The following is a 25,160-nucleotide window of genomic DNA, read 5'->3' on the forward strand; positions in this document are numbered from 1 at the left end:
ACCGATTATGTACCTCTCGTTTAGCACTGTTAAGATATATTTAACATATTCACCATATATTCAATATGCTAAACCTGTCAGGAGGTTGGTATTGATATCACTGAATTCCTGATCATAGAAAGTACATTTTCAGTCATGCATTGTCTTTTATGGTTCTATTTGTAAAAACACAGAACTCTCAGAACTATGGTGTAATAATGTGTTTATTATGTCATTCACTGGTTACTAGGAAGGTTCTTAATCAAAGCTACTGATGCTTCTGTTGAAACACATGAATCATGTGTTTATCTCTGCCATGGTCCTCTTAGCCTACATGACTCCATGCTGGTGAATATCCACATGGAAACAGATGGCTGCTCTGACAAATCAGAGAGGGAGATTCATGAGGAGTCAGACAATGGGGCCAATGAGAACGGAGACAGACTGAGTGAAGAGAGTGACATGGACCAATCAGATGACCTGCCCCCTGCCCTCAAGGCCACCTGCTACGTGGAGCAAAGTCAAGAGGAGATTGCTGAGGTAGTTTGGTTGACATTAAGGACCTGTGCTCATAGCAATAAATAATTGTGTCACATGCAGTATGAACCATTTTAAAGGCCTATTGACATAATATTGTACCGTGCTGAAAGACTGACATTTGGCCAGTTTGTTGTTGTTCCCCCTCAAGATAGTTATGTCGTGTTTCCCTTTTGTGTCTGATGTTGGTGTGTGTGATTGTTTACCATGTCGTCTGTGTGTTGTAATGACTGATGTCTGTGTTGGTCCCTTGTGTTTGTTTAATGTATCTGTGCACCGTTGATGTGTCTGTCAGTGTGAATGGTGATCTCCCCTCATTCTGTGCCAGTGATGTATGAGTCCCTGCTGTTTCCTGTTTTTTTTTTTTTTTTTTAATAAAAAGCTGCAGCCAAAACCGGAAACAACGCTGTTCTTCTTTCTCTTCAGAAAACCCTTGAGACGCTACAATGTGTTGAATACATGATATGAAATATAGGAAATGCCTTCTTTAATGTGAAAATTCAGTCACCTGAACGTACGATTGGTTCTATCCTCCAGGCAGGGGAAGCGTCACAAACAGAAATCGTTTCAGACGAGAATAAAGGCCTGATGTGGACCCTGCTTAAGCAGCTCCGCCCTGGCATGGACCTCTCCAAGGTGGTGCTGCCAACCTTCATCCTGGAGCCACGCTCTTTCCTGGACAAGCTCTCTGACAACTATTACCATGCCAACTTCCTTTCAGAGTAAGCCCAGGGGGAGAGAAATATAGACTAGTCACACAGTCTACATTATCATGAATGAAATGACTAGCTTAAAAAAGAAAATAATAATGGAAGTGAGTGAATGGCCACAGCATTTTTATGAATCTGAAGACATCAAGGGTGGCAACAGTATCATTGCTGTTGGGTATGTTTTAAACGATAGCTGAGAGGTGGGGTTGTAAAATGTCTCTGCTCTTTTTCTTTAACTCTCAGGGCAGTGAAGGAGGACAGTGCTTATGGGCGAATAAAAAAGGTGTTGCGATGGTACTTGTCCGGCTTTTACAAGAAGCCCAAGGTGAGCTAATGACATTTTATTTCTTCAGTTTTTTTTTCATGTGTAAAAACAGTATACGTTTATGTTGCTAAACTGCAAGTAATGTTATGCTGTTTACTATTTGTTCTGTAGCTGTTTTTAGGAATTTCATTTGTAGGGTTTCTTGGGTAGATGTGGAAAAAAGGGAATGATGGCTATCTCTGTCTTGCTACCACAGGGCCTGAAGAAACCATACAATCCCATTTTGGGAGAGACGTTTCGCTGCTCTTGGCCTCACCCTGACACAGACAGCTGCACTTTTTATATTGCAGAGCAGGTGATGATCTATTATTCGACCTCCTCAGCTCCAGCCACTCAGAACATCTCAAACATTGAGAACATAATGAGTTTATTCTCCGGAGAAATCACACTGTGCTCCCTCCTCTCTCATCTCAGGTGTCTCATCACCCTCCCATTTCGGCCTTTTATGTGAGCAACAAAAAGGATGGTTTCTGTATAACTGGTAGCATTTTTGCTAAATCAAAATTTTATGGTAAGCAAACAGTATTTTTCTCAGTATTTAAACTGTATTTTCACTGTTTTAACTTATTCGAAGCTTCAGTGACTGCAGTCCTATGGCTTCTCTTCTTTTTCAGGCAACTCGTTGTCAGCTGTGCTAGATGGTTCAGCCAAGCTGCTGTTCCTTAACCGTGATGAGGAGTATGTTATAACTATGCCATATGCCCACTGTAAAGGTATAGTCATTTTTCTCTCTCTCGTTTTTTCTGTAAATAGTCTATTAATCTGTGAGATTTAAGGAAACAGTCTTTTATCTGTGACAGCAACCACCGAAACTATTAAAGATAAATACAATATGAATGAATATGAATAAATGAATAGATATAACATTTACATTCAGTGACAGATGCATCTATATTGTATTTGAATGATTGAAATTGATAGTTTTTTTCTTTTTATAGGCATTTTATATGGTACAATGACTTTGGAACTTGGAGGCAGAGTAACAATTCATTGTGAAAAGACTAAGTGTATAGCACACCTGGAATTTAAACTTAAGGTATAAATAGACATTTGTAATATGTATATTATGGATATTACTGTAGAGAGACAACATAGTTTGGGTCATACAAAAATGTTGCATTTCTATTTTCTTCAAAGCCTTTTCTTGGTACTTCTGGCCAAGTGAACCAGATATCAGGGAAAATTCTCCAGGATGAAGAAGTGTTAGGCACTGTTGATGGACACTGGGTAAGCTTGGTTGGTGTATTACCTATTTGTTATCATACTTAAACGGAAGAACATCCTCTGCAAGACAAGCTTGATCACCATCAGAACATCCTCTGCAAGGCAAGCTTGAAGCTCCATCATTTCAATGTTCCTTTCGAATGGGATTCATAGTGGTAACTAGTATTACTCGTACAGTAGGTGATGCTGTTTAGCTAGTTGTCTTGTAATACCAAAATTTTCAATACGAATCATATTCTCTGTATCCCAGCCCATGAAGTAATGAATCTTCCACAAATGCTGTGTGTGTGTGTATTTTAGGACGGAGAGGTGTACCTGACTGACAGGAGGTCAGGACAGAGGGAGCTGCTGTGGAACCCCACCCTAGAGGTACGCAAGCAGAGGCTGAGGAGGCAGGTCGTCCAGCCAGGGCAGCAGGAGCAGTTTGAGTCTGAAAGGTGAATCTCAACACAGGCCCCACTCACGAAACATGACTCCAGCCAGAGCATGGCTTTTTATGCAATGTTATATGACAAAATGATGTGTTGTATGACTATTGTGGTAAATGGAGCTATGTCAACTACATTAAAACAGCAACACGTTAAGTTAAGATAATGGGACATTTTGGCATAACATTGTAATTGTGATGTGATGTAAACCGTGTAATACACAGCCACTGATAATATGCTATAATGTCACTTTATAATGAGTTATAATGCCACTGACTATATCAAATAGGTGAGATATCAGTTGAACATTACTCTCTTCTTTAAAGCATGACGTTGTATCTCACCCCGTGTGGAGACTAGGAGTACTGCATGACCAGATCTCATCTCTGGATTAATTTCCTGTCTGTTTGTGGTTGTGCCAGGTTGTGGAAGAACGTGACCTGCGCTATAGTGGACCAGGACCAGAACAGAGCCACACAAGAGAAGTTCCTCCTGGAGGAGACCCAGCGGCAGGATGCCCGAGAGCGGGGCCAGCAGCCGTGGAATCCCCGGCTCTTCTTCCTGGACCCCATCACCAACGAGTGGTGCTACAAACATGCAGAGTGAGTCTGTTGAGAGCACTGATGCTTTAAAGTGAATCCACTTGAAACATTGCATTCCACGACTTGCGAAACGAAATACTGCTGTTTTACTGCTGTGCTGTAGTACATAAAGGGAGATCTAATACGCCTTGTTGTGGTGTTCCTATGCCCTGGAAGGGCTTAATCAACTGTGCTTGTTATCTAATTGTTATGAGGGGTTGGGGTAAATCTCCAGTTGGACCTCTCTGTTATACAGCAGACATTCTTCTTGATTTAAACACATTACTGTATATCTGAAAGCATACAAATGGAGGTGTGTGTGTGCGCGTGTGTGCTCATGTCCAGCTCTAAGCCCTGGGACCCAGTCAGTAGCCTGATGCAGTTTGAGAAGGGTGGGATCATCCAGACCAGGGAGAGGGCGCATCCTCAGATGCGACTCAACGGCCTCTCCTACAGTCAGAACTGGGTGGCACAGCAGCGGGTATGACCTTCTCAAGTCCCCAGAGAAACACTCAAAACTATCTAGTTTTTCAGGAATTAGTTTCACTCTCAAATGCAAATGTATAGATTTTATATTGTGTATGCAGAGGTTTCAATTTGTTTCAGGGTTCATACCTCTGCCTTTTTAGTATTTCAGCATTTATTTGTGTGTGTGTGTGTGTGTGTGTCTGTGTGTGTTTGTGTGTCCGTGTTTGTTCATTACAGGCCAAAACCCGGGGCAAACACAGGAAATCAAACTGTAGCCAGAACACAGAGAGCAGCAGCACCTCAGACCCTCTACATGAGTCCTCAGACAACGAGGGTAAGGCTGGGACCCGGGATGGGGAGAGGCAGGCATGAACGCCTCCATGAAGCCCAACAAATGGGCTAATTATATGCCAAGGCTGTATCAATCATGTGCCAACCACTGTGTGCTCACTTTGCAGAGGGGTTTGTTCACTGTCCTTACATTTTGTGTTAAAAACACAAAGAAGCATAGAAGCAGGGGGAGCCGTTTAAGTCAAGAATTCCCAAGTCCCATTTTCTTTTTTAATGGTAGCAAAACTGTATTATTCAATAGCAGCATGATTATTTTATAAGACAAGGCTTTATTTGTTTTGTCTTGTTTCTAGGACAGCCTAGAAATGATAATGTTGCACAACAAACAAGCAGTGAGATGAAAGATGGATTAAGTTCAGAAGGAAGGTCAGAATCCCAAAATTAGATGTCTTTGTAGCTTTGGCATTGCGGTCAGGGTGCAGGTTTAGAATAGCCTGGATACCAGACCGAACTTAGCCCCGCCCACAACATTTGAAGTCGGGAACTTCGGTCTGGTGTCGCTCCGTTGGGGAGAAATTATCTCCGGACAGAAATTGCCAGACCAATCAAATTGTCAAGGCGGGCTTTATACGATGATGGACAGATGATCAACAGTAACGTAATCAACACACGGGTTGAATTCGTTTTCAACAAACATGGCTGCCGCTGGAGAGCTGAAATGTATAGATTCGACTCCATTTAGACATTGACAGTGCATTCATTTTGAAAGAGGAACAGAGAAACGCGATCAAGGCATTTGTCAATCGAAAAGATGTTTTTGCCTTCCTTCCTACGGGATCCGGTAAAAGTTTAATTTATCAGCTGGCCCTGGTCACATACTACGTTGTTCTGATTGGTTGTAGGTAACCAATTGAGCAAAGAGGCATTTTTTCTCCTGGTTCGGTTGAAACACGCCCCATAATCACAGCCCAATGGAGTGGTATCAGACTCATATTCTGACTAGAATTATGAGTATGACATAGTCAGGCTAGGTTTAGTACCCTGTAGACCTGGATTCAAGGCCGGGTGGGGTGACTGCTCTCTCCCTTCGCTACAAGTCTTGAAAAAGTTGTTTCTGCATTCTCTTTTCCATTGGTTATGTAGGCCATGCAACCCAGTGTCCTCTGTGTGCCCGGGAGTCTGTGGATTTTGCCGAAATTGAGGCCTCCATTGCATCCATACAGAAAATGCAGCAAGATATTCAAAGGTTGGAAAGAGATCATGCTTTCTGTGAATTCCTGCACACCTCAAAACCCCTTTTACCCACGTACCCCCAAAAGACTGCTGTAATCATTCCTCTGTTGCAAATATGCAGTGTTCGGCAAGCATTTCTTACAATATTCTTTTTGTTTTGTGCAGTCTGAATGACCGGTGCATTTTTAATTATCATAATCTCTTTTACACTATCAGTATCCAAGGCTTATTGTTTTTTTTCTCTAAATTATTATATCAACAATAGTTTGAATTAGTTCCACAGGGCCTGTCCTGTGTATCACTCATTGTCTCCACATGTCCTGTGTCTCAGGAACCTGTGTACAATGAGCCAGCAGATGATGCTCTGCAGCCAATCGGAGGAGGGCGTGATGCTGAGCGGCCGTAACTGCCTGATCCTCTGCGTCCTGCTGCTGCTCCAGTTCTTCATCAACTACGTGTCCACATGAGACACGGCACCAAACCTCCAGCAATAAACCGCAACCTCACCACCACCCAGCTCCACTATACCCCGAGATCTGAACTCACACTCAGGCACAAAGCACTTTGGAGAAAAAGAGAGAGGGAAGGAGAGAGAGAGGGAGAGAGAGCACAAGAGACATGATACAGGAAGAAAGAGGATAGGTGGGATGAATGAGAAATAGAAATCAAATTAGGCAGAGTTATATATATATATATGTAACAACAGAAAAAAATATATATAATATTTTAATAGCGTGCTAGGAATATTTGATGTTCTTTCACGGCTATTTGTGGATGTGCACTTTTATAGGCCTTGCAATACTATTTCAGTTATTCTTTTTTGTTTGATTCTTTCAAGACCCCATGGGGTTATTCTCCTTCCAGTTCGAACTTTGGGCCTTAATGCTAAAGCCAAATAAGAGGGACGAATCACACACAGGAGAACAACATCTAAAATTGATTGTGCAATTCTTGTTTTTTGATAAATGTTTGGTTATATGATGTTTTGTTTTGATAATATACCAAACAGTATTTATTGTCTTTCATGGAAAGAGTTTATGTTTACAAGTAAGATTCTTCAAAACCACAAAGCCATTATGTCAGTAGTAGAGCTTAACATTTCACTGTAGGCTGTGATGAGAAATCTCTCTGTATGCTTCATGCCATGACACTGTTATAAGCATGCCTAAAAACTGTAATTGCCTTATCAAATTAACAAATGGTTTAATGAGACACATAACCATAAGAGGGGCAAGAGATCACTTAATGGAATACGATGTCCCCTTACAAATCAATGTGTGTTAATGTTGTTACACCATCTGCTCTATTTCTCTCTGACAGATTCACAAATATATACATTGTGAAGCAGGTAGCCTGGGGATTCACAGGGTGCGTGAGGGAGACACAGGGGGACATTTGAAATACCATGTGATCCTATAGGAGATGTTATAGGGAGGACCACAGTTTTCCCACACATGTTACTTGTGTTTGCTTTAAGGAATGAAATGTGTAATAACCAAATACCAGATGAATGAATTAGCTGAATGAAAATGTACTGCATTCAGTCTTGCCTAGTTTTCTTTTGCCTGTATTGCATCACTTATTTAAAAGTATAATACCAAGACACAAATTCTTCCTGAGTACTATTTGCAAGTACTCATTGCTAGTCATGCGTCTATAACAAGCATTGCATGGAATTCAATGGTGTTGGAATTTCTTGTTTTGAGACATCTTAAAAGACATCTTAAAGTACAGTACTAGCACAAACTCTACTTTGGATGCAGGTGAGGTGTCTGACAGGTTCTTACTAGGTTTTCACACTATTTGTTTGTTACATAGTAGGCCACAAGGAAATGGAGAAGGCATCCCTCAGCTTCACTGGCAAGAGGGTTAAAATCTCATTACAGAGAATTTCTCCTAGTAATAAACCATTATTAAAAATATATGGTCTGTGAAATCTTCCTTTTGGCTAACGTGTTGGGCTGATTTTTCACCAGAATTGTTAGCCTGCATTGTAGAGCTACTGTGGAAGGAAAATAACTCAGTTGATAATGAACATCAATTTATGGAAGATGTGTTCTTACTCAGTATAAAATGTGTGTTCATTGCAATAACTGAAAATGTGTCTTCATCGGTTAAGTTCAATTAATCTAAGTAATGGACCCAGTGTCAACTGGAAGGTTGTTTCTTAATAAAGGTATGTTCCTGGCCACGCCTTCTGTGTGTTTACGCCGCGAAAAGTGGGAGGACTTGAACATTATCCTTACTCAACACCAAGATGGCGAGAAAACCATTGCGTAAGAAACAATAGCCAAATACACTTTACAGAGGACATGGATTATATATAGAGTTCATATTCAAATGTCTACTTGACAGTGACAGTGTTGAACAGTAACAGGTAAAATGTAACATGTTACTACCATCGTAGCTCTCAACAATCTAGTCGATTCAATGAAATAGGTAGGCTGTGTGTGATTGACATATCCGTTAGATTTCCTCATTGTATTGTAGCCATGGACATAACTTTATGTTTACGACCAGGATAGTTCACGATTGTTTAGTATGCGTTTGTGGCACATTCTTTGCAGAAAGGTACTTTGTATCGCCAAGCAGCTATGTTGCCACTGGGTCGAAGTGCAACAAGTTGCCGAGTTCACTATTGACACTGTTATGCTTACCTTTCCCTTACATTTATGCACTGTCATTATGAATGGAACACATTGCAGTTTTGTATACATGTTATGACTAAAGACGCTTAGAATGTGTTAATCAAATTGCCTTCAACAGCCGTGTCTTACGTCAAGCCGGCAGCAGAAGAAAACTTGCTGTTTGATTCGTTTTGAACGAAGGGAAGGGGTTCAGAAAAGGATTACATTTGAATTTGGAACACACTCCAGGAAGAGTAAGAGATGGAGTCGAACACACGGACGAAGAAGGTGGATTCTCTGGCCGGCATAAATAGGCAGAGGGTGATTCTGGTCACTTATCTGATAGCCGCTATAGACATCACATGTCTTTTTGTGCAGTTTTCTATCACACCAGTAAGTACGTTGTTACATATCATGTTACGCAGCTTCATCACATTTCATTGTTGCAACATGGTGATTTGCACTGACGCGTGTGTTGCCTTTTGTGAAATTGTAAAATAAATGAAAGCTAAAACTCCTCTTCACTTCTGTACAGTATTTGGCCAAGAGGCTTGGTTTTGACACCTTGTGGTTTGGCTATCTCCAAACAACAGTAGGAGTCATTCAGCTCCTTGGAGGCCCCGTATTTGGCAGGTGTGTAAATCTCATATCTATGTTCTCGCTAAGCTGTAAATCAAAGCCAAACGTAATGAGAGACTGAAGTTTAAGTGAACTCAATTTATTTCCAGTGTAATTGACTTAGGGCTCAGTTACTGCCTCATGCATGCAGGACAGTCTTTGGCACTTTGGTCATTCACAGCCTCATGTGCACTGTAGTCACTCCATTCATTGATAGGCACCGCTAATGTTGTACATGTCACCATATTCAGAATTCTCTCACTTCATCAACATATATTCCAGAGGTCCTGAGTAGATGACCTCATGAAAAAATGTGCTGTCCACAAAATGTTCCTGGTGCAGTCTATGTTAAACAGTTCTGGATGGTGTCTCTTTACTAGATAATACTAAACTCTTTGACTTTGGACCCTGGACTCTGTTTCAGATGATTTACATGATTTTATGTGAATTCCCTGTCTAGAGAAAAGATGACAGAGGTTTGTGTTGTTTGGCAGGTTTGCTGATATATTTGGGGCTCGGGCAGCTCTTTCTATGTCCTGCATGGCATCTGTTGTCTACTTTGTGCTGCTGTCTGTGACTGACAGCACTGCAATGCTCTTCATTCACAAGCTCCCTGCAGTGGCCATGCATGTCTTACCAGGTGATGTTCATGCTAGAAATGCCAAACTGTGCACTGTACTAAATGATGTAATAATGTTTCATGTCATATGATGAAGTGCATGTTCATTGCATGCAATGTTTAACAACAGAGAATATTTAAGGATTCATTATTATAGTCTTAGTGTTCCTTTCAGCTGGATGTGCTAATGTGTCACAAAAGTGTATTGGAGATAATATGACTGAAGTTATCAGCAGGGTTAAGTCATATGCTCACACTATAAATGTGTCATGTGGACTGTTTTAGTCTCGTGTGGCTATTCTGTGACGTTTATATCTCATTAACATTTTTATCAGTGTTCTCATTTATTTCTATTTGCTTCTTCCTTTATTGCATCTTTTTTTGTAGCCTTTGTGAAACTGGATCCATGTCCATACATTTCCATGTAATTTTATTCTAAATTTGACTGTCAAAATGGTTTTATGCTAAAATTCTGCTGTCATATTAGGCCTCTGCCTTGGGTATCTATCCTGTAGAATTACTGAATAAAGATAAAGAAAAACTTTTCATAATCAGGCTACTATAATGACTTAGGATGTGCTACATTTGCTGAAGGTTGGTGAATGTTCTTGAAGTCAAGGCATTGCTCCTTTGGAGCAGACAGAGATATACACATTTAATTGTGTTGCCCTTAGTGGCATCACAGTTGTACTACATACAGTTTTGTGTTTACTATACTGGCAGTCTTACAGTCCTGTTTAATCCTCATCTTAGTCCTACTGTTTTGTGTTTAGTGTACTGGCAGTGTTACAGTCCTGTTTAATCCTCATCTTAGTCCTACTGTTTTGTGTTTAGTGTACTGGCAGTGTTACAGTCCTGTTTAATCCTCATCTTAGTCCTACTGTTTTGCAGGGACTCAGATGGTGGTGGCTGACCTCACCGAGCCCGACAAGAGGGCTGATGCTCTGGCCAAACTGGGCCTGTGCTTTGGCATAGGGATGATCACAGGTTCCTCTCTAGGGGGCACCCTCAGCACACGCTATGGGTAAGCTGGAACGCTGTGCGTGATGACATAAAGATGTCAGTTCCTCTGCATTTTAAGTAATCAAATTGTGATTGTGGCGGTGGCAGGTCATTTTCTAGCATCCAACTGGTCAGGTTTCTTGTGTCTCATAAATAGAAATGAGAAGGAAGGAAGGAAGGCAGATAAAAGCTAGCTTTCTAGGTTGAATGGCTACCAATGCAATTAAGGGCTATAACCTATGAGTGATGGCTTAAATGATTAATGGTCTAAAGAGGCAGTATGCAAACACGGTAATAGGAGTGGCACTATTCCGCTTGGTAGAGGGAAGGACCATGGGAATTTTTGGCCAGCACATATGAGTCAGTAGGTAAGCTATATTAACGTACATTCGTCCAATTTTCACGGAAAATGTGGAATGCAATGTGCCTGTCCATTTGAAGGCGAGGTGGATTTCTGAGTTAAAGTTGCCTAACAACAAAATACCAATAAGAATGGAAACCGCCCCCAAAAAAGAGTAGATCCCAAGGAAATGTTTAAGTAGATTGATGAAGCGTAATGAATGCTGAAGCTTCAAATACTAAGCTACATAAACAGCACAACAGCATAAGAAATTATACTAAAGCTTTTTTGGTAGGTCAGTGTAAAGCAGGAACACATTGAATATTTTAAGTCTCCAGTAGAGGGCAGCTTTGTGTTAAAATAGAGATGGACATCTGAGCTCTAAACCCCAGGTAAAACCAACACACTCTTAACACTCCTTTATAAAGTACTGTATCAAAGCAGATCTGATGCATTTACATGTACAAACAGCCTGTGATGGCCTATGTTAATCTAGCACATGTATCATTACAGTAACAGGGTGCATGTTGAGAAAATGAATTATTTTTAGAATCTATCAGTCATTAGTCATTTTCATATGTAAGCAGCTGACTTGAAACATTTATGCTTCTGACCATTCAAGGTCAACTATTCAAAGCATTCACACAAAAGGAAAGCACCAAGTAAGTAAGTGTTCAGTGTGTTTGATTTGTAGTTCTAGGCTCCAATAAAATCTAAACAGAGATGACACCAGAGGTGCTGTAGGATCACCTGTAATCCCAGCAATAAACTCCTTCATTTTGCAAACACGTCTGTCGGGGTGCATCTTACCCTTGCTGGTGTTTTCCTTCTCTCCAGTTTCAGGTTAAACCAGGTTGGCTCTTCACCTTTGCCTCTGTCTTCTTCTTTCTTTCTCTCTTTCACTCAGAATTCACAGCAAAGGGAGTCTTTGGTAACACTTAACTTAAACCCGGTATCAATCAAGCATTGTAAACACATATATAAATGTTTATGAATGTATGTATGTATTTATAATGCATCCTAGTGACTGACTTAAGTCTATAACTATAAATAGACATGACTGCACTCATAAAGGGTTATAATCTTGTATATAAGCCCTACACAACTATTAAAAGCTATTGAAAGCTTGTATGGATTCACATATGGCTCCATAAAGAGCATTTGGTAAATAAACAGCATCTTACATTGGGGCCAAGATGTCATGGGTGCCATTATCAAGAAGTAAAAGAAGCTTTATTGTGCATTCTGATACTTTAACATTAACATTACTTCAACATTACTTTATCATCGTAACGCTTTATGAATGCAGTCATTAAATTAGATAAGATAAGATAAACTTGAATGAATCCCGGTAGGGAAATTCAGGTGTATTACTACGTATATATAGTTATATAGACCTAGGTCAATCATTATGAGGAATTATGAATACATAATAACCATTTAATGTGTTTGTAATGCTTTAAGGAAAGTGGGCTTTAGCAAAGTGTTACCAAATCTTTTATTCCAGGCAGAATTTTACTTGGTTCATTTGTCAAGCAAAACAGTGAAACTGTGAATTTGTTGGACTGATTTCCCATAAAGCCTGTTTTTGCCATAATGTCTTCCCCCTTCTTTGGTATTGTGTGCTTGTTACTAATGATGTAGTCAGTGGTCCTCTGAGGGGAAGTTTTAGGGTTTACCGCCATGAAGGAGTGATGTCCTCTCCTTGTGTTTAGTCACTGGAGAAAACCACTGGTAATCCCATTTTCATAGACATAACTCAGCTTTTCCAAAACACAACTCAAGGAGAAATTTACACAATTGTCCTTCCACATGGAGTTTAACAATTTCCATAGTCTGTCATGTTTTCTTGTCATAAATGGATAGCAATATACACAGTGAGCATCAGAGTGCACTCATGCAGAGCTGTTCAAACACTGCAGTGTCTCAGTCTTTCAGTGTTTTGCCTGATGACTGATGGAAGGGGCTGTGACTCATGCCTCAGGGCTGGCTCTGCAACTATACCCCTCAATCAAGGCACACGTTCAGGACAGACACATAGCCCTGTGTGTTTACACAGCCCAACGTGTATATAATGTCGAGGCTTGGGAAGTCCCTGTGTAGTACGCAAACGCTCTCTTGAGAACATACATATTTCCGACAAATGTCATTTTTGACGAATGCTACACTCGCAAAGCGCTCCAGAGGTTGAAGCCTACACGTACATATACTTCAATGAGCCATGGCTAACAATTAGCGCTTTCATATGATTAACATAGAAACACCCGCAAAAAGTAGCAGTACGTGAACAGGAACTTAGGAAGATAAGCGGTATAAGATGAATATTTGTCTTGATGATGTAATGATGAAATGAGGAGGTTTCATTACTGTACAGTGTGTAAAACAGTTTGTAGGCTCTTATGTGCTTGTTTCACATGCCAAGTTATAATGGAATGTTTGTTTAAAAAACGTACAACTAGAGGTGGTTTCTTTCCTAGTAGACCTATATGTGTGTGTATTTGTATGTGTCCTTGCCTGTGCGAGTATGTGTGTTAATGTGTGTGTGTGTGTGTGTGTGTGTGTGTGTGTGTGTGTGTGTGTGTGTGTGTGTGTGTGTGTGTGTGTGAGAAATTGTCAAATCTGGGAGTGTTCTGTTTGATCTGCCTCTGGCTTTGTGGTGGAGCGCCACAGCCCATGGAAAGCCACCTGCATACTGACCTCCCTCGCTCAGTCAGAGGGGCAGGGTTCAACTGCAGCTGTAAAGATAAACCCACGACAATCCACTGGATACTCCTTCTCTGTTTGTGTGTGTGTGTGTGTTCAAGCACACACAAAGCTTTTGTCCTCAGCCTCTGATAAGGTCAAACGGAAGCCGTGATCCCAGTGTCCAAATAAGGCCTGTGGTAGGAGGCTGTTCCCCTAAACAGCCTTTTCATTCCAGCAGTGTGTTGATTCCATTTCATTAATTTCTGTGTGGTCTGCATGTGCTACCACGTTTTTTTATGGCCTCCTCGTGACACTCAGAAGAACTCTTGTGTGTTCTAAGATAATGCTTCCTTTGCCCAGAATGCCTCAGGAGACACTGGTGTCCCGTCATCAGTAAATTAGCGGTTGGTGGGGGTTGGGGGGGCAGATCAGGGCTCAGGGCTCAGGGGCTGGAGTGAGTGTCGCCAGAGAGCTGGAGAGCCATGGTGACAATCCTGCAGGGCCCAGTCAGCCTGACTCCGGCTCAGGCCCCTCACAGGTCAGAGGTCTGCAGGGGCTGTCTGCGCTCTGATCATGCCAGCCTGACCCAGCCAGACACACACACACACACACACACACACACACACACACACACACACACACACACACACACACACACACGCGCGTACACACGCGCGTGCACACACACACACACACACACACACACACACACACACACACACACACACACACACACACACACACACACACACACACACACACACACACACACACACACACACACACACAAAGCACACACAAAGCACACACAAAGCACACACATAGAGAGAGACATATACACACAACAAACACAAGTACTCTCACACACAAACACATAGACACACACACACAGAATATAACACACAACAAACTTTAGTTGGCTATACACACTAATCACACACCAACCTGCACTGTCACAACTTTCAGCTGGCCTTGAGCTTTTAAACTCAAAGGCATGCATGTGCTTACTTCTGGCTTGGCTGTCCCATAACTCCAGGGCCACCTCCAACAGCAATGTTCTCTGATTGATGGGCTCCACAGGAGGAAGTCCCCTTTTCCTCCTTTCATTTCCTCTGAATGTGGGGGATTAGAACAGGGCTCATTTCTGCTCCCATCATGGGGCTCCTGCTCATTTATCATGTTCAATTTCCTGTGTGTGACCAGACTTCATTCATTGTCACCAGCAAACTCAGGTGCACCTATGAGCACACAAAGGTGCGACCAGACCCCTGGGAATGGAGTAATTGCCTTTGGGTGTTTGCTGTGTGGTTGTAATAGTGTCTGGCAGAAAGCCTCAGACTAGTGGCCTAAGGGGGAAGCAGGGACGGGACAAGTCCCAACACGCCCTGACAAGAGAAAAAGACACACAGGCCCGAGCCAAGCTCCCTTTATCACGCAGGGTGCCATAAAAAGAGATATGTCTATCGTCATGCGCCTTTTTTTTCTGGGCTCTGTGGTGATCTCTAAGGCTATGACTTGATTGGAATTTCGTTGAAAAGGAAGGATTGGCTCCTGCAGCGGAATTGAAATGAAAAGCCGAGCCGAAATGTTGTCCTTTTGAGCTCTGTTTTATGTCTTTCACATGCACATCCATTGGAAATCTCTAGTAGGATTAGGAAGAGAAAGACTATTCATAATTCTGTGTAAATATTTTAGACATTTTTGAGGACTGGATCACCTCATTTTCTTTACTCATTAGAGTAGGAGAATATAGCTGGCTAGTTTGGATTCAGCAGTGTCTGTGTGTGTGTCTGTGTGTGTGTCTCTGTGTGTGTCTGTGTGTGTGTGTCTGTGTCTGTGTCTGTGTGTGTGTGTGTGTGTGTGTGTGTGTGTGTGTGTGTGTGTGTGTCGGTGTGTGTCTGTGTGTGTAGGGTGGATGCAGGCTGTGTGTGTGTGTGTGTGTGTGTGTGTGTGTGTAGGGTGGAAGCAGGCTGTGTGTGTGTGTGTGTGTGTGTGTGTGTGTGTGTGTGTGTGTGTGTGTGTGTGTCTGTGTGTGTAGGGTGGAAGCAGGCTGTGTGTGGTAGTTGCAGGGCACTGCCTCTTCTAATCCTTTGTTTCTCCTCCCTGTCAGTGCTGGCCTCATCACTTCGCCCCCGTCTCTTCCATCCTGCACATTTAGTGGAACTAACGTCAACAGGAGACATTTTTTGTATGTGCATTGTGTGTTTCATAGTTTGTGCGCAATGAATTTTCACAATTTATCACATTAACCCACACACAAACACAGGCACCCACGAGCACACACACACACACACACACACACACACACACACACACACACACACACACACACACACACACACACACACACACACACACACACCGGATACTTGCACACTCCCTCTTGCACACCCTCTCACACAGACATGCAAGCTGACACACCGACACACACTCGTGGTCAGGCCCTTCGGTATCTCCTTACAGTGTCTGTCACTCACAGCTGTCCTGGGTCCATACAGTCACAGTGGTAATGGTTGTGGTATGGGACACAGCTGAGGGTGTGTGTGTGTGTGTGTGTGTGTGTGTGTGTGTGTGTGTGTGTGTGTGTGTGTGTGTGTGTGTGTGTGTGTGTGTGTGTGTGTGTGTGTGTGTGTGTGTGTGTGTGTGTGTGTCTGTCTGAGTGTCTGTGTGTGTGTGTGTGTGTGGTCATATTGGACTACCAGTGTGTGTTTGTGTTTGTGTGTTTGTGTGTGTGTGTGTGTGTGTGTGTGTGTGTGTGTGTGCGTGCATGCGTATGTGTGTGTGTGTGTGTGTGTGTTTGTGTGTGTGTGTGTGTGTGTGTGTGTGGTCATATTGGACTACCAGTGTGTGTTTGTGTGTGTGTGTGTGTGTGTGTGTGTGTGTGTGTGTGTGTGTGTGTGTGTGTGTGTCTGGCTGGCTGTGGCTACGGCTCCTGTGAGTCATTCCTCAAGCATTCCCATTTCCTCAGTGACGCCCAGAGTGTGTTGATGAAGAAAGGGAATCTGTTTTCCTGACAGGTCCATTAACAGAAAATCAGGAATGGGTACACAAATACAAACTTTTTATCTGTATTTCTCTCCCTCTTTCTGTTTGTATCTATGTGTTTGTTCAACAAACCTGAATATCTTATATAATATTTGTACAATCAGATCAGGTTATGTGCATGTTTTAGGGAGTGAGGAATCATCTGGAATGGGTTTGGATGTGTGTATATCTTTCACATCTGTGTTTAGTGTGACAAATATTGGTACTGTCATGTGTGACATAAGAACCCCAAGTGTTCTGTTTTACTCTACGCATTTGGACTTCATGAGTCAGGCTTATTCGACCACGCAACCACTTTTCAGATGATTTTAATGTGGGGATTGGTCTGCCTTCGCTTTCACTGACCTTTTCAACAGACTGTGAGGCGTGGATTTTTGCATTTCTCAATTATTTTTAGTCCCAACGAAACACAAAGGCGTCTTTTCTCAGTCCATCTGCTCCGGGCATTCTTTGGGCAGCGTTTTGTGTGGGTGACTGTACACTAGAGTCTTCAGACAGATACAGGGCATATTATACAAATACACTAGTGCGTATGATTTCTTTAACCTCTGTGAAAAACGACCATGTTCAACATTTTGTTCCCATTAAATGAGATACTCAGACCTTTATTCTATTTTAGTTCTTCCTGAACAAATTACAGTAGGTCATTATTCATGCCAAGGCCTTGCATTTATGGTGACATATCTCTGCTACTGAATTATTTAAAGAATAATTTGTCATTGTACATCGTTGTACAGTGTAATGTGTTAAATATAACTGTAATGTTAATAGGACTGGCTACATTTCTGTATAAGACAGGTACATATCTTTAGAGTGCAAGTGTGATTTATTTTTCACAGGGAGACATGTGCTGCTTGTGTGGCTGCTGTCGGGAGTTTTGTCAGCTTGCTGTTGGTTTTGAAGTTCATCCCCAAACACACCAAAGAACAGCGTGTGCAGGAGAAGAGTGACAGTAAGAACCTGTTCAGCAAGTCTTACTTCAAGCTTTGAGATAGCCCATGATTTTTACAGTGTTTCCACGTGTTAATGACCTACGTGACATCATCTGCTTTCAGAGAGCCGCTCACTCTTTAACCTGGGTGACATCACCAGGCTCATGAAGTACCCTGGCGTGGCGAAGACCTTCACAGTCAAAATCACCTCAGGCCTCCCCTCAGGTGACTATATTCCTCTTGTAAGATGGTGGACCGCAGAGTTACATTATTACACTTAACCATCATGAAATGTTAAATTAACTTTATGAAGTATTCATATACTGTAGGAACTCCATTACAGAGCACAGTGTCTTTAGCTGCTAGATTTCAAAGCACTACTCGATAAGAGAATCTACACATAAGTGTTACAGCATAACAATAACTACTGTTTGGAAAATATAATCAATAAGTGAAAATGCAAGTGCAGACATTGGACTTCTTTGTTGTATCCAAGTTATTTTTCCATCCAGTGTGAGCCTTCTTTTGGAAAGCCTGACTCAGGCAAGAACATGACAAACATCTGCCAGGAGAAAAAAAAAAAAATTTCACCCCTCCTGCAGCCATGTTTCTTTTGGCAGGACACAGCATCACTGGTCCTGTGCAGGAGTGATGGGAATGGCAGAAACAGATTTTCCTCTTCTTTTCTCCACTCGTCTGTTATTCCTGCCTCACCTTTGCCCCATATGTCTCCACTGTCTCTTACAAACACACAACCAGTAGGGCCTGAAAAAAAAGCCCTTCGTCATAGCAGTGAAGGGCTCTTGAGTTTGTGCGCTAACAGGAAATACCTTAGCCCTCACCCCATTTTTTCCCTGGTGCATGTGCTCTTGTCTCCCCATCCTCCCTTACCCCAGTTCCACTAGAAAGAAAAACACTCAGAGAGACACACCTAGAGAGCAAACATGGCTTCAGAATACGGAACTCCACATCTGTCATGTGGACAGGGAGCAGCTCCCCAGCCTTACGCTGTTTGGGTGTGTCCTGCCCGCCTCAACTCATTCCAAGTTCCAGGACTTTTTTTTTTGGAGGAGGGGGATTTTCAAGAGCCCCCTTATTTGTATAAGAAGCGAGCGTAATGATGTCAAAGCGTGTTTCTGTTAGTTTTGAGTGTACACCGTTAGAGCTCCTATTGTTGACTCCTCTTCATGTGTACTAAATGGTGTGTTCTTCCCTATTGTCACTCTTCCTTCCCTCTCCCCTAAAACAGGTATCTTTCAAGTCATGTTTTCCATCATCGCTATGAATTTCTTCCAGTTGGCAGCGGAGCAGAATGGCTACCTCATGGCCTACTTTGGCGTGGTGCAGATGGTAAGCAGTGAGGCTCCATGAGAGGGTTCTTCTACACCTGCTACTATTGATGTGGAGGAGCATGGAATGACCATGACATGTTTGAGCTAAGATAATTGGCAGCCAGACATTTCCCTTTGGGTCCGGAGCGTCCCTTCTCGACAATTATTTTGCATATTGGCCTACACCACATTATAGGGTTGGGACAGATTCTTCAGTAGTCAAATCTGCTGAAAATATGCAAACCTCAAGCAGTATATAGGGTAATAAAAAGTGGATGATCCCACTTTTGGTTTCACATATGAGTGTCTCCCACTGTAATAGTTTGTGCTGTCAGCAATGGTCATCCATGGCATCCCAGGCTTGTCTGTCAGTCAGGCAGTATTGCAGGGGTTGATCACATTATGATGCAATAACTTGAAACCATAGATCTCATGTGACCTCTCCTGCATACCACCATTCTGTGAATATGAATGAATGTTGGTGGTGGTCAGAGGGGCCGTAGGCGCTGATTGGCAGCCACGCTTCTGTCAGTCTGCCCCAGGGCAGCTGTGGCTACTGATGTAGCTTACCACCACCGGTATGACTGTGTATGAATGACTACTGGACTCTGGACTCTGTAAAGCGACTTTGGGTATTTAGAGAAGCGCTATATAAGATTGAATTGATTGATTGATTGATTCTCCAGAGTAACTCTTCACCAAATACAATACCAATGGAGCAACTTATTTAAACTGTATTCAAATATGGTGAAATACTTAAAAAGGCTATTTGTTCCCTGCGTAGAAATGGCACTAGAAAGTTATTTTCCTTTTTGCGATTGCAAGTTGTAGCTCTAAACAAATCCGTATTTGAGAACGTCTTACCACAGAATCTAATCTCAGGTCACATGTCTGCACTATGTTACGCTAGTGTTGTGTCCATGCTGGAATTCAGGCCCCTGCCAAGCGTGATAGAAGACAAGAAAGCGCTACTTGTTGTGTCGGGTACTCCCACATTGCTTGTAGCACAGCAGCCTCTGTGAGCACAGAGAGCGAGTTAGATAGGGGGTCCAACTCTCAGACTACAGCGGTTTCACTTTTACTGAACCGTCTTTGTTATCGAAAAGAAAGTACCAAAGATTTCAGCTGAGTTTGAATTCCTTTTAACTGGTGGATAAGCTCACATGAACTTGTTTATGAAGTTTTCCTCATGGTATCCTGTTCACCACGTGAGCTATTGTAATACGGCGGTGTTATAATATGGACTGTGGAATGCGAAACCATATTTTTAGCATCCACTTCAGAGTCCACCGGAAGAATGGTTTAGTGGTTCATGCTACTTTACACAAACTCAGTGTTTAACAAGCTATTTCTTAATCTCATGATGTGTTAGCGCATACTTCTGATGAGACGGGCTTGTTGTTTACCTGTCTCCTCCTCAGTCTGTGTCTTGGCAGTAGCCATGTGTAGTAGCCAAGCCACTCCAACTCAACATAGAGCTTGTATGTACAGACACAGCAGGGGGGGATGGTACACAGACCACAAGGCCTCCATATGAGCAGGCTTAGCAAGTTGTGTAATATTTGACATTAGTTTAGATGTCAGATGAGCTGTTTATCTGACACATCACAAACTTCTGTGTGTGTGAAAAGACTGTGTCAGATAAATAGCTCATCTGACATCTAAACTAATGTCAAATATTACACAACTTGCTCAGCCTGCTCATATGGAGGCCTTGTGGTCTGTGTACCATTCCCCCATGCTGTGTCTGTACATACATACATATATATATATATATATTTTTTTTTTTTAAAGTGAAATATTTAAAGTAGAGAAGTAGCGAGTCTTGGTTTTAGTACAAGGTACCTTGCACTATTTCATTTCACAATCACAACACCCATCCCTGCCTTGTCCTTCTGTATTTGTAAGCACATTGTGTTTGTGCTGAGCTTTAATAGGGGGTAGCGAGTATGGGTTGATTTATTTGGTCTGCTGGCTGAAGTTTACGTTAGTTTGGCTGCTCTCTCTGTTGAATGTCTGCCCATAATCTCTGGTCATAGAGTGTGTAGGTGTGGAGTGTTTATGGCAGTTAGAGGATGTAGGCCTGGTGCTGTAAGCGTGCGTAAGCAGCACTCGGCTCTAGGTCATAGGTTTTCTGAATCACACTCCATTCGAACAGGGAAATGAAAATATAAGCTCTCCGACATGGCTGCTTATGGTATACTGTATATGTTTTGTTAATCATGTTATTATGACAATAGGAAAATGTTGTCATGAAAATGTGATGACTTTGTATGATTACATTTGTGTTTGAAGGTAAGGTGGCTATGCATTTAGATGGATAAACATAATTCACAATTACATTTTTTTTCACTGGTTCAATTCATATAACTTACAGAGTTGATCAGTGTAAAGATGTATTGATGATATACACAGCAATTAAACTGTATGTAAGGAATAAAGGCACCTAACTTTCCCAAAGCACTGGGAGAATGTGAGTCATCAGGACCAAAAGTCACATGAGTCAGGAGACTTCAGAGGGAGCGCAGGTGCTCCAGATATACACTTGATAAGACTCAGAGTTACGCCACTGTGGCAGCAGTTAGACAACAGCCCACAGGGCCAACTCCCAGGCCACTCAGTTTTTGCGTCACTGCTCAAGAAAATCCTTCTCTGCACAGCCCTGCCCACCTCCTTTCCTCTAATTTGTACACACACATTCACACAAGTGGTCTTTTAGTGCCAGTCTGTGGATTTTTTTCTTTCTTTTTGCTTTTTAAGTTTTATTTCCAGCTTTTACTGACAGGACAGTGAAGAGCAGACAGGAAGTGAGTGGGAGAGAATGAGATGGGAAGTGGGTTTGAGAAATGACCTCAAGCTGGACTCAAACCTGGGTGCTTGTGGGCACTTAGACCCGTATGTGGTGGGTGGCACTGACGTTAGTGCTGCACTACGGCTCCCCACTGGCCCGTGGCTCTCTAATTGTGTATTCCCATTGATGACAGTGAGGCGGTCAACAAATAAGAACATCAGTCATTTGGTATGCACTACTGATAATCGGATGACATTACATTGACTTGTGAGGACAAAAGTGTTGTCCTCACAAGGTCCTCATTAAATCCACCAGATGGTTTATATTTCAAGGGCTGATATTGTTTTTATTATTGTGTTTTTCTTGTCTTCCCTGTCCTTCATCAGGTCATGCAGGGGGCTGTGATAGGACCCCTCACAGCCAGATACCCAGAGAGCTCTCTGCTGCTCCTGTCTGTTGGTGTAGCCAGCCTGGTGGGCCTGGCCCAGGTAAGGATGTCTGCATCAAGAGGGGGCAGACAGCATAGTGTGTCCATACATCTACATGCATAGGCCTGAGCATGAGCACAAGCAGACTCATTTGTGAGATGAAACCCACCAATGACTTGAATTACTGTTAGTCACTAATACAAATTAATTGAAGACTGTCTTATTAACTATTAACTATAACTAGGTAATTAAGCTAGCATACACATTAACTCCAGCAGCAGAGGCTTGGGAGTGTGAGTGTCAGTGTGAGCTGCCAGCCCGCTCCCATCTGTGCACAGGAAACTTCATTGACTGGCCCATTCATTTCTTCTGCCCCGTAACCTGAGGGCTCGACCAAAATACAGCATCTGCTCTGTTCTCCGTCCCCAATTCAATTCCATTAAAATTGAATCAAGTGACATTTTTAGAAACTGTGCTGCAAGTGGAGCACATGATGACACAAAGTGCTTTCTGGTGTCAGCGGAACTTTCCTGAGTTTGAGCTTGAACATTTTAATACAATAATGGCACATATGACGCACCCAGTTTTCATTTCAATGTGTACATTGTTTAGCCTAACAGAGCATCCCTACACAAATTGTCCTTCCCAAATTGTCTTTGTTTTTACTTTTTGTTATGTTCAACAGGCACTTATGGCCAATGTATTCCAGTTCTGTTTCATTGTCGTTCCCATGATGTTCTCCCTCAGCATGTTCAACGTAATCACAGACAGCGTGCTCACAAAGAGTGTGCCCTCAACGGACACAGGTATGGGGGTGTGTAACCCACAGCCATGACATAGCTCAACACTGAACCAGTCAGCTTTCTCCTACAAAAGCCTAGTCATTCTGCAGTATAGTTGCTAGGCTACCTGTTGCATAAAATGTTGTTGCATACTTGTCTGTGTCTGTCTGCCTGTTTGTCTGTGTGTGTGTGTGTGTGTGTGTGTTTGTGTGTCATGTGAGTATGACTGTACCTCTGCTCACTCTCTCTAGGCACCATGATGGGGCTGTGTGCTTCAGTACAGTCCCTCATGCGCACAGTTGGCCCTACCATTGGAGGCTTCCTGTATGAGAACTACGGGGTGCCTTCATTTGGATACATTCAGTGTGCCATAAACGCTGCTGTCTTTATTCTCCTTTTTAAGGACAGGAGATCGGAGAAACACAAAAAGTTATGACAATGCTTACTGTGACACAGTTTGAGTAGAGGCTGGAAACTCAAGCATTCCATACCGGTAGACTGTGATGATACATGAGATATGTGATATGAGATATACAAAGACGATATGTTGTACTTTTTCTTACTGATAGCCAAAATCACCAGCCGAAATGATGATATAAATAATAACTTGCACTGTAATTATATGAATGCAATTTGGATTGTAAAACTGTATGTATTTGCACAGACCTGATTGTATTCAAAGCCTACTATATATTCCTCCTATATTAAACACCTACCGGTAGTATGTTATAAACATTGTATGGATTTGATGAAGTTTTTTGTTAGAGTGTCGAGTGTTTGACAGGTATGTCCAATCTCACCTATGGTTGGTTATGACTGCTGTGTGATGTGTGCAGAATGACCAGTTTGAGTCTTGAGTGCCGTAAGCATCAAAGGACACACCTGGCAGTCCAAAGCACTTCAGTGTTGGCACAGACACCTTTCAAGGACAACTCTTTACAGTCTTAGTGAGTCAGAGGATGTAGGAAGGAATTAACTGATAAAAGGAGTAAAGTACTCCTTTCCCACTGATAAGATGACTTTAAACTAAATAGGCAACGATTAAATTGTCATAGTTTATACAAATATTTCCATTTCTGATTCTTTTACATAAATACCACAAGATTTTAAGATAGATGAACTCAAAAAATGAGAACTGCTTTAAAAATGTTCTAGACCAGGTAGGTAAGGGTTTTGTAGAAAAGTCATTTATTTGAATAAATATTTTGAAATATGAAATAAATTAAAACATTGAAATATCATGTTGAAATGTTCATGTGTTAACATGAATGAATAAATACATATGTGCATGAAAGCTTTCTTTCATTAAATATGTCTTGCTTGTAAACGTGTTCAGCCACTTCAGTCTATACTGTAGTCTTCAGGCTTTGTGACATGCTGGCGGGCTGTAGCAAGGTCTATTTCGAGTCCCAAACAACAGCTTCTCTGTCCTTCATTCCTTCATTAGTCCTTCATCTTCCCTCAGTAAATCCTTCCTTTGGTCCAACGACTGTCTTCATGGTCTGTACTGGACACATGGAAAATACTGTCAGTCACTAAATTTGTATGCATGTATGTGACCTAAAAAGAACAGTTTTACTAAAATTTCACATTTGCCATTCACATTTTGTGAAATTGAAAGGTTGTTCAGGGCACGTTTAAGTGCGCATCGCTTAAACTTCACACAGAAGAACCGCATAATACAGAGTAAACTGGGAATATGATCAATGCGAGTAAACTCACCACTGAAAACTGTTAACTGCCGTTTATGGGTTGCTTATGGAGCTCTCGCCATGTGTCTGTCTGGATGTCCCGGAGATGCATTGTCTGATTCTTGCCGTGACTTGAAGTCCTGAATGGCTTTTCGGTTTTGGAAGTCAATCAGTGCCATGGTGATGACAGCATTCCAACATCCATCCTCGTCCATGCATCTGAAGTCTATCTCTTTGTTGTCATTGGTGACAATGGTGAAGTAGACGAACTTTCCTGTCCTCTCCACACAGTCAACTTTCTTAATCGCCTGAAGTTTCAACTCTTTGCCCTTGGCTTTCTTCTGAGCGTCAGGGTATATGGTCAGACTATCTGGCGTTAATACGCACGTCTTTCTTTTCCAAAACTGAAGCAGATTGTCGCGTCTTTTCTCTAACTCTCCCTCTTTCAAAACGTTTGAGCTACAAGTCTCGGCAGCAGACATTTTCATTGTTC

The 25,160-nt window shown here is 42.1% G+C and overlaps 3 protein-coding genes across 11 annotated transcripts in view; 2 read left to right on the forward strand and 1 right to left on the reverse strand.

Moving 5' to 3' along the window:
- The window catches only part of LOC105906459 (oxysterol-binding protein-related protein 5), a 35,606-nt gene extending 27,908 nt beyond the window's left edge, over window positions 1-7,698 (forward strand). For all 8 annotated transcript variants that reach the window (XM_031569323.2, XM_031569322.2, XM_031569324.1 and 5 more), the window contains 14 exons: window positions 309-519; window positions 1,054-1,238; window positions 1,470-1,551; window positions 1,748-1,846; window positions 1,966-2,062; window positions 2,166-2,264; window positions 2,490-2,587; window positions 2,689-2,778; window positions 3,076-3,212; window positions 3,626-3,805; window positions 4,130-4,265; window positions 4,490-4,586; window positions 5,687-5,789; window positions 6,108-7,698. In XM_031569323.2, coding sequence (XP_031425183.1) covers window positions 309-519; window positions 1,054-1,238; window positions 1,470-1,551; window positions 1,748-1,846; window positions 1,966-2,062; window positions 2,166-2,264; window positions 2,490-2,587; window positions 2,689-2,778; window positions 3,076-3,212; window positions 3,626-3,805; window positions 4,130-4,265; window positions 4,490-4,586; window positions 5,687-5,789; window positions 6,108-6,243 — 1,750 coding nt within the window. In that variant the 3' untranslated portion in view covers window positions 6,244-7,698. The remainder of the gene's footprint in view (window positions 1-308; window positions 520-1,053; window positions 1,239-1,469; window positions 1,552-1,747; window positions 1,847-1,965; window positions 2,063-2,165; window positions 2,265-2,489; window positions 2,588-2,688; window positions 2,779-3,075; window positions 3,213-3,625; window positions 3,806-4,129; window positions 4,266-4,489; window positions 4,587-5,686; window positions 5,790-6,107) is intronic.
- A 99-nt stretch (window positions 7,699-7,797) lies between these two features.
- On the forward strand, window positions 7,798-23,709 carry slc22a18 (solute carrier family 22 member 18). Of its 2 annotated transcripts, none has more exons than XM_042708052.1 (11): window positions 7,798-8,215; window positions 8,543-8,796; window positions 8,939-9,036; window positions 9,516-9,661; window positions 10,532-10,664; window positions 17,552-17,664; window positions 17,768-17,869; window positions 18,894-18,994; window positions 22,153-22,254; window positions 22,880-23,000; window positions 23,228-23,709. In XM_042708052.1, the coding sequence occupies exons 2-11, from the start codon at window positions 8,665-8,667 to the stop codon at window positions 23,410-23,412; spliced, it is 1,233 nt and encodes a 410-aa protein (XP_042563986.1). In that variant the 5' UTR covers window positions 7,798-8,215; window positions 8,543-8,664; the 3' UTR covers window positions 23,413-23,709. The 2 variants fall into 2 exon arrangements, with proteins under 2 accessions (XP_042563986.1, XP_012690148.1); XM_012834694.3 differs by having other exon boundaries at window positions 7,798-8,153.
- Window positions 23,710-24,732: 1,023 nt separating this feature from the next.
- LOC105906460 (pleckstrin homology-like domain family A member 2) lies at window positions 24,733-25,149 on the reverse strand. Its single transcript, XM_012834614.1, has one exon. The coding sequence runs from the start codon at window positions 25,147-25,149 to the stop codon at window positions 24,733-24,735; it is 417 nt and encodes a 138-aa protein (XP_012690068.1).
- Window positions 25,150-25,160: the final 11 nt, after the last annotated feature.

The sequence above is a fragment of the Clupea harengus genome, chromosome 6 (assembly GCF_900700415.2).
Source record: "Clupea harengus chromosome 6, Ch_v2.0.2, whole genome shotgun sequence".
NCBI classification, from domain to species: Eukaryota; Metazoa; Chordata; class Actinopteri; order Clupeiformes; family Clupeidae; genus Clupea; species Clupea harengus.

Excerpts from the sequence above, each read along its gene's own strand:
- slc22a18 (XM_042708052.1), top strand. The coding sequence starts at position 8,665 with ATGGAGTCGAACACACGGACGAAGAAGGTGGATTCTCTGGCCGGCATA. Across the intron at positions 8,797-8,938 it reads TGCAGTTTTCTATCACACCA|TATTTGGCCAAGAGGCTTGG; the intron begins GTAAGTACGTTG and ends ACTTCTGTACAG. Across the intron at positions 9,037-9,515 it reads GGAGGCCCCGTATTTGGCAG|GTTTGCTGATATATTTGGGG; the intron begins GTGTGTAAATCT and ends GTTGTTTGGCAG.
- LOC105906460 (XM_012834614.1), bottom strand. The coding sequence starts at position 25,149 with ATGTCTGCTGCCGAGACTTGTAGCTCAAACGTTTTGAAAGAGGGAGAG.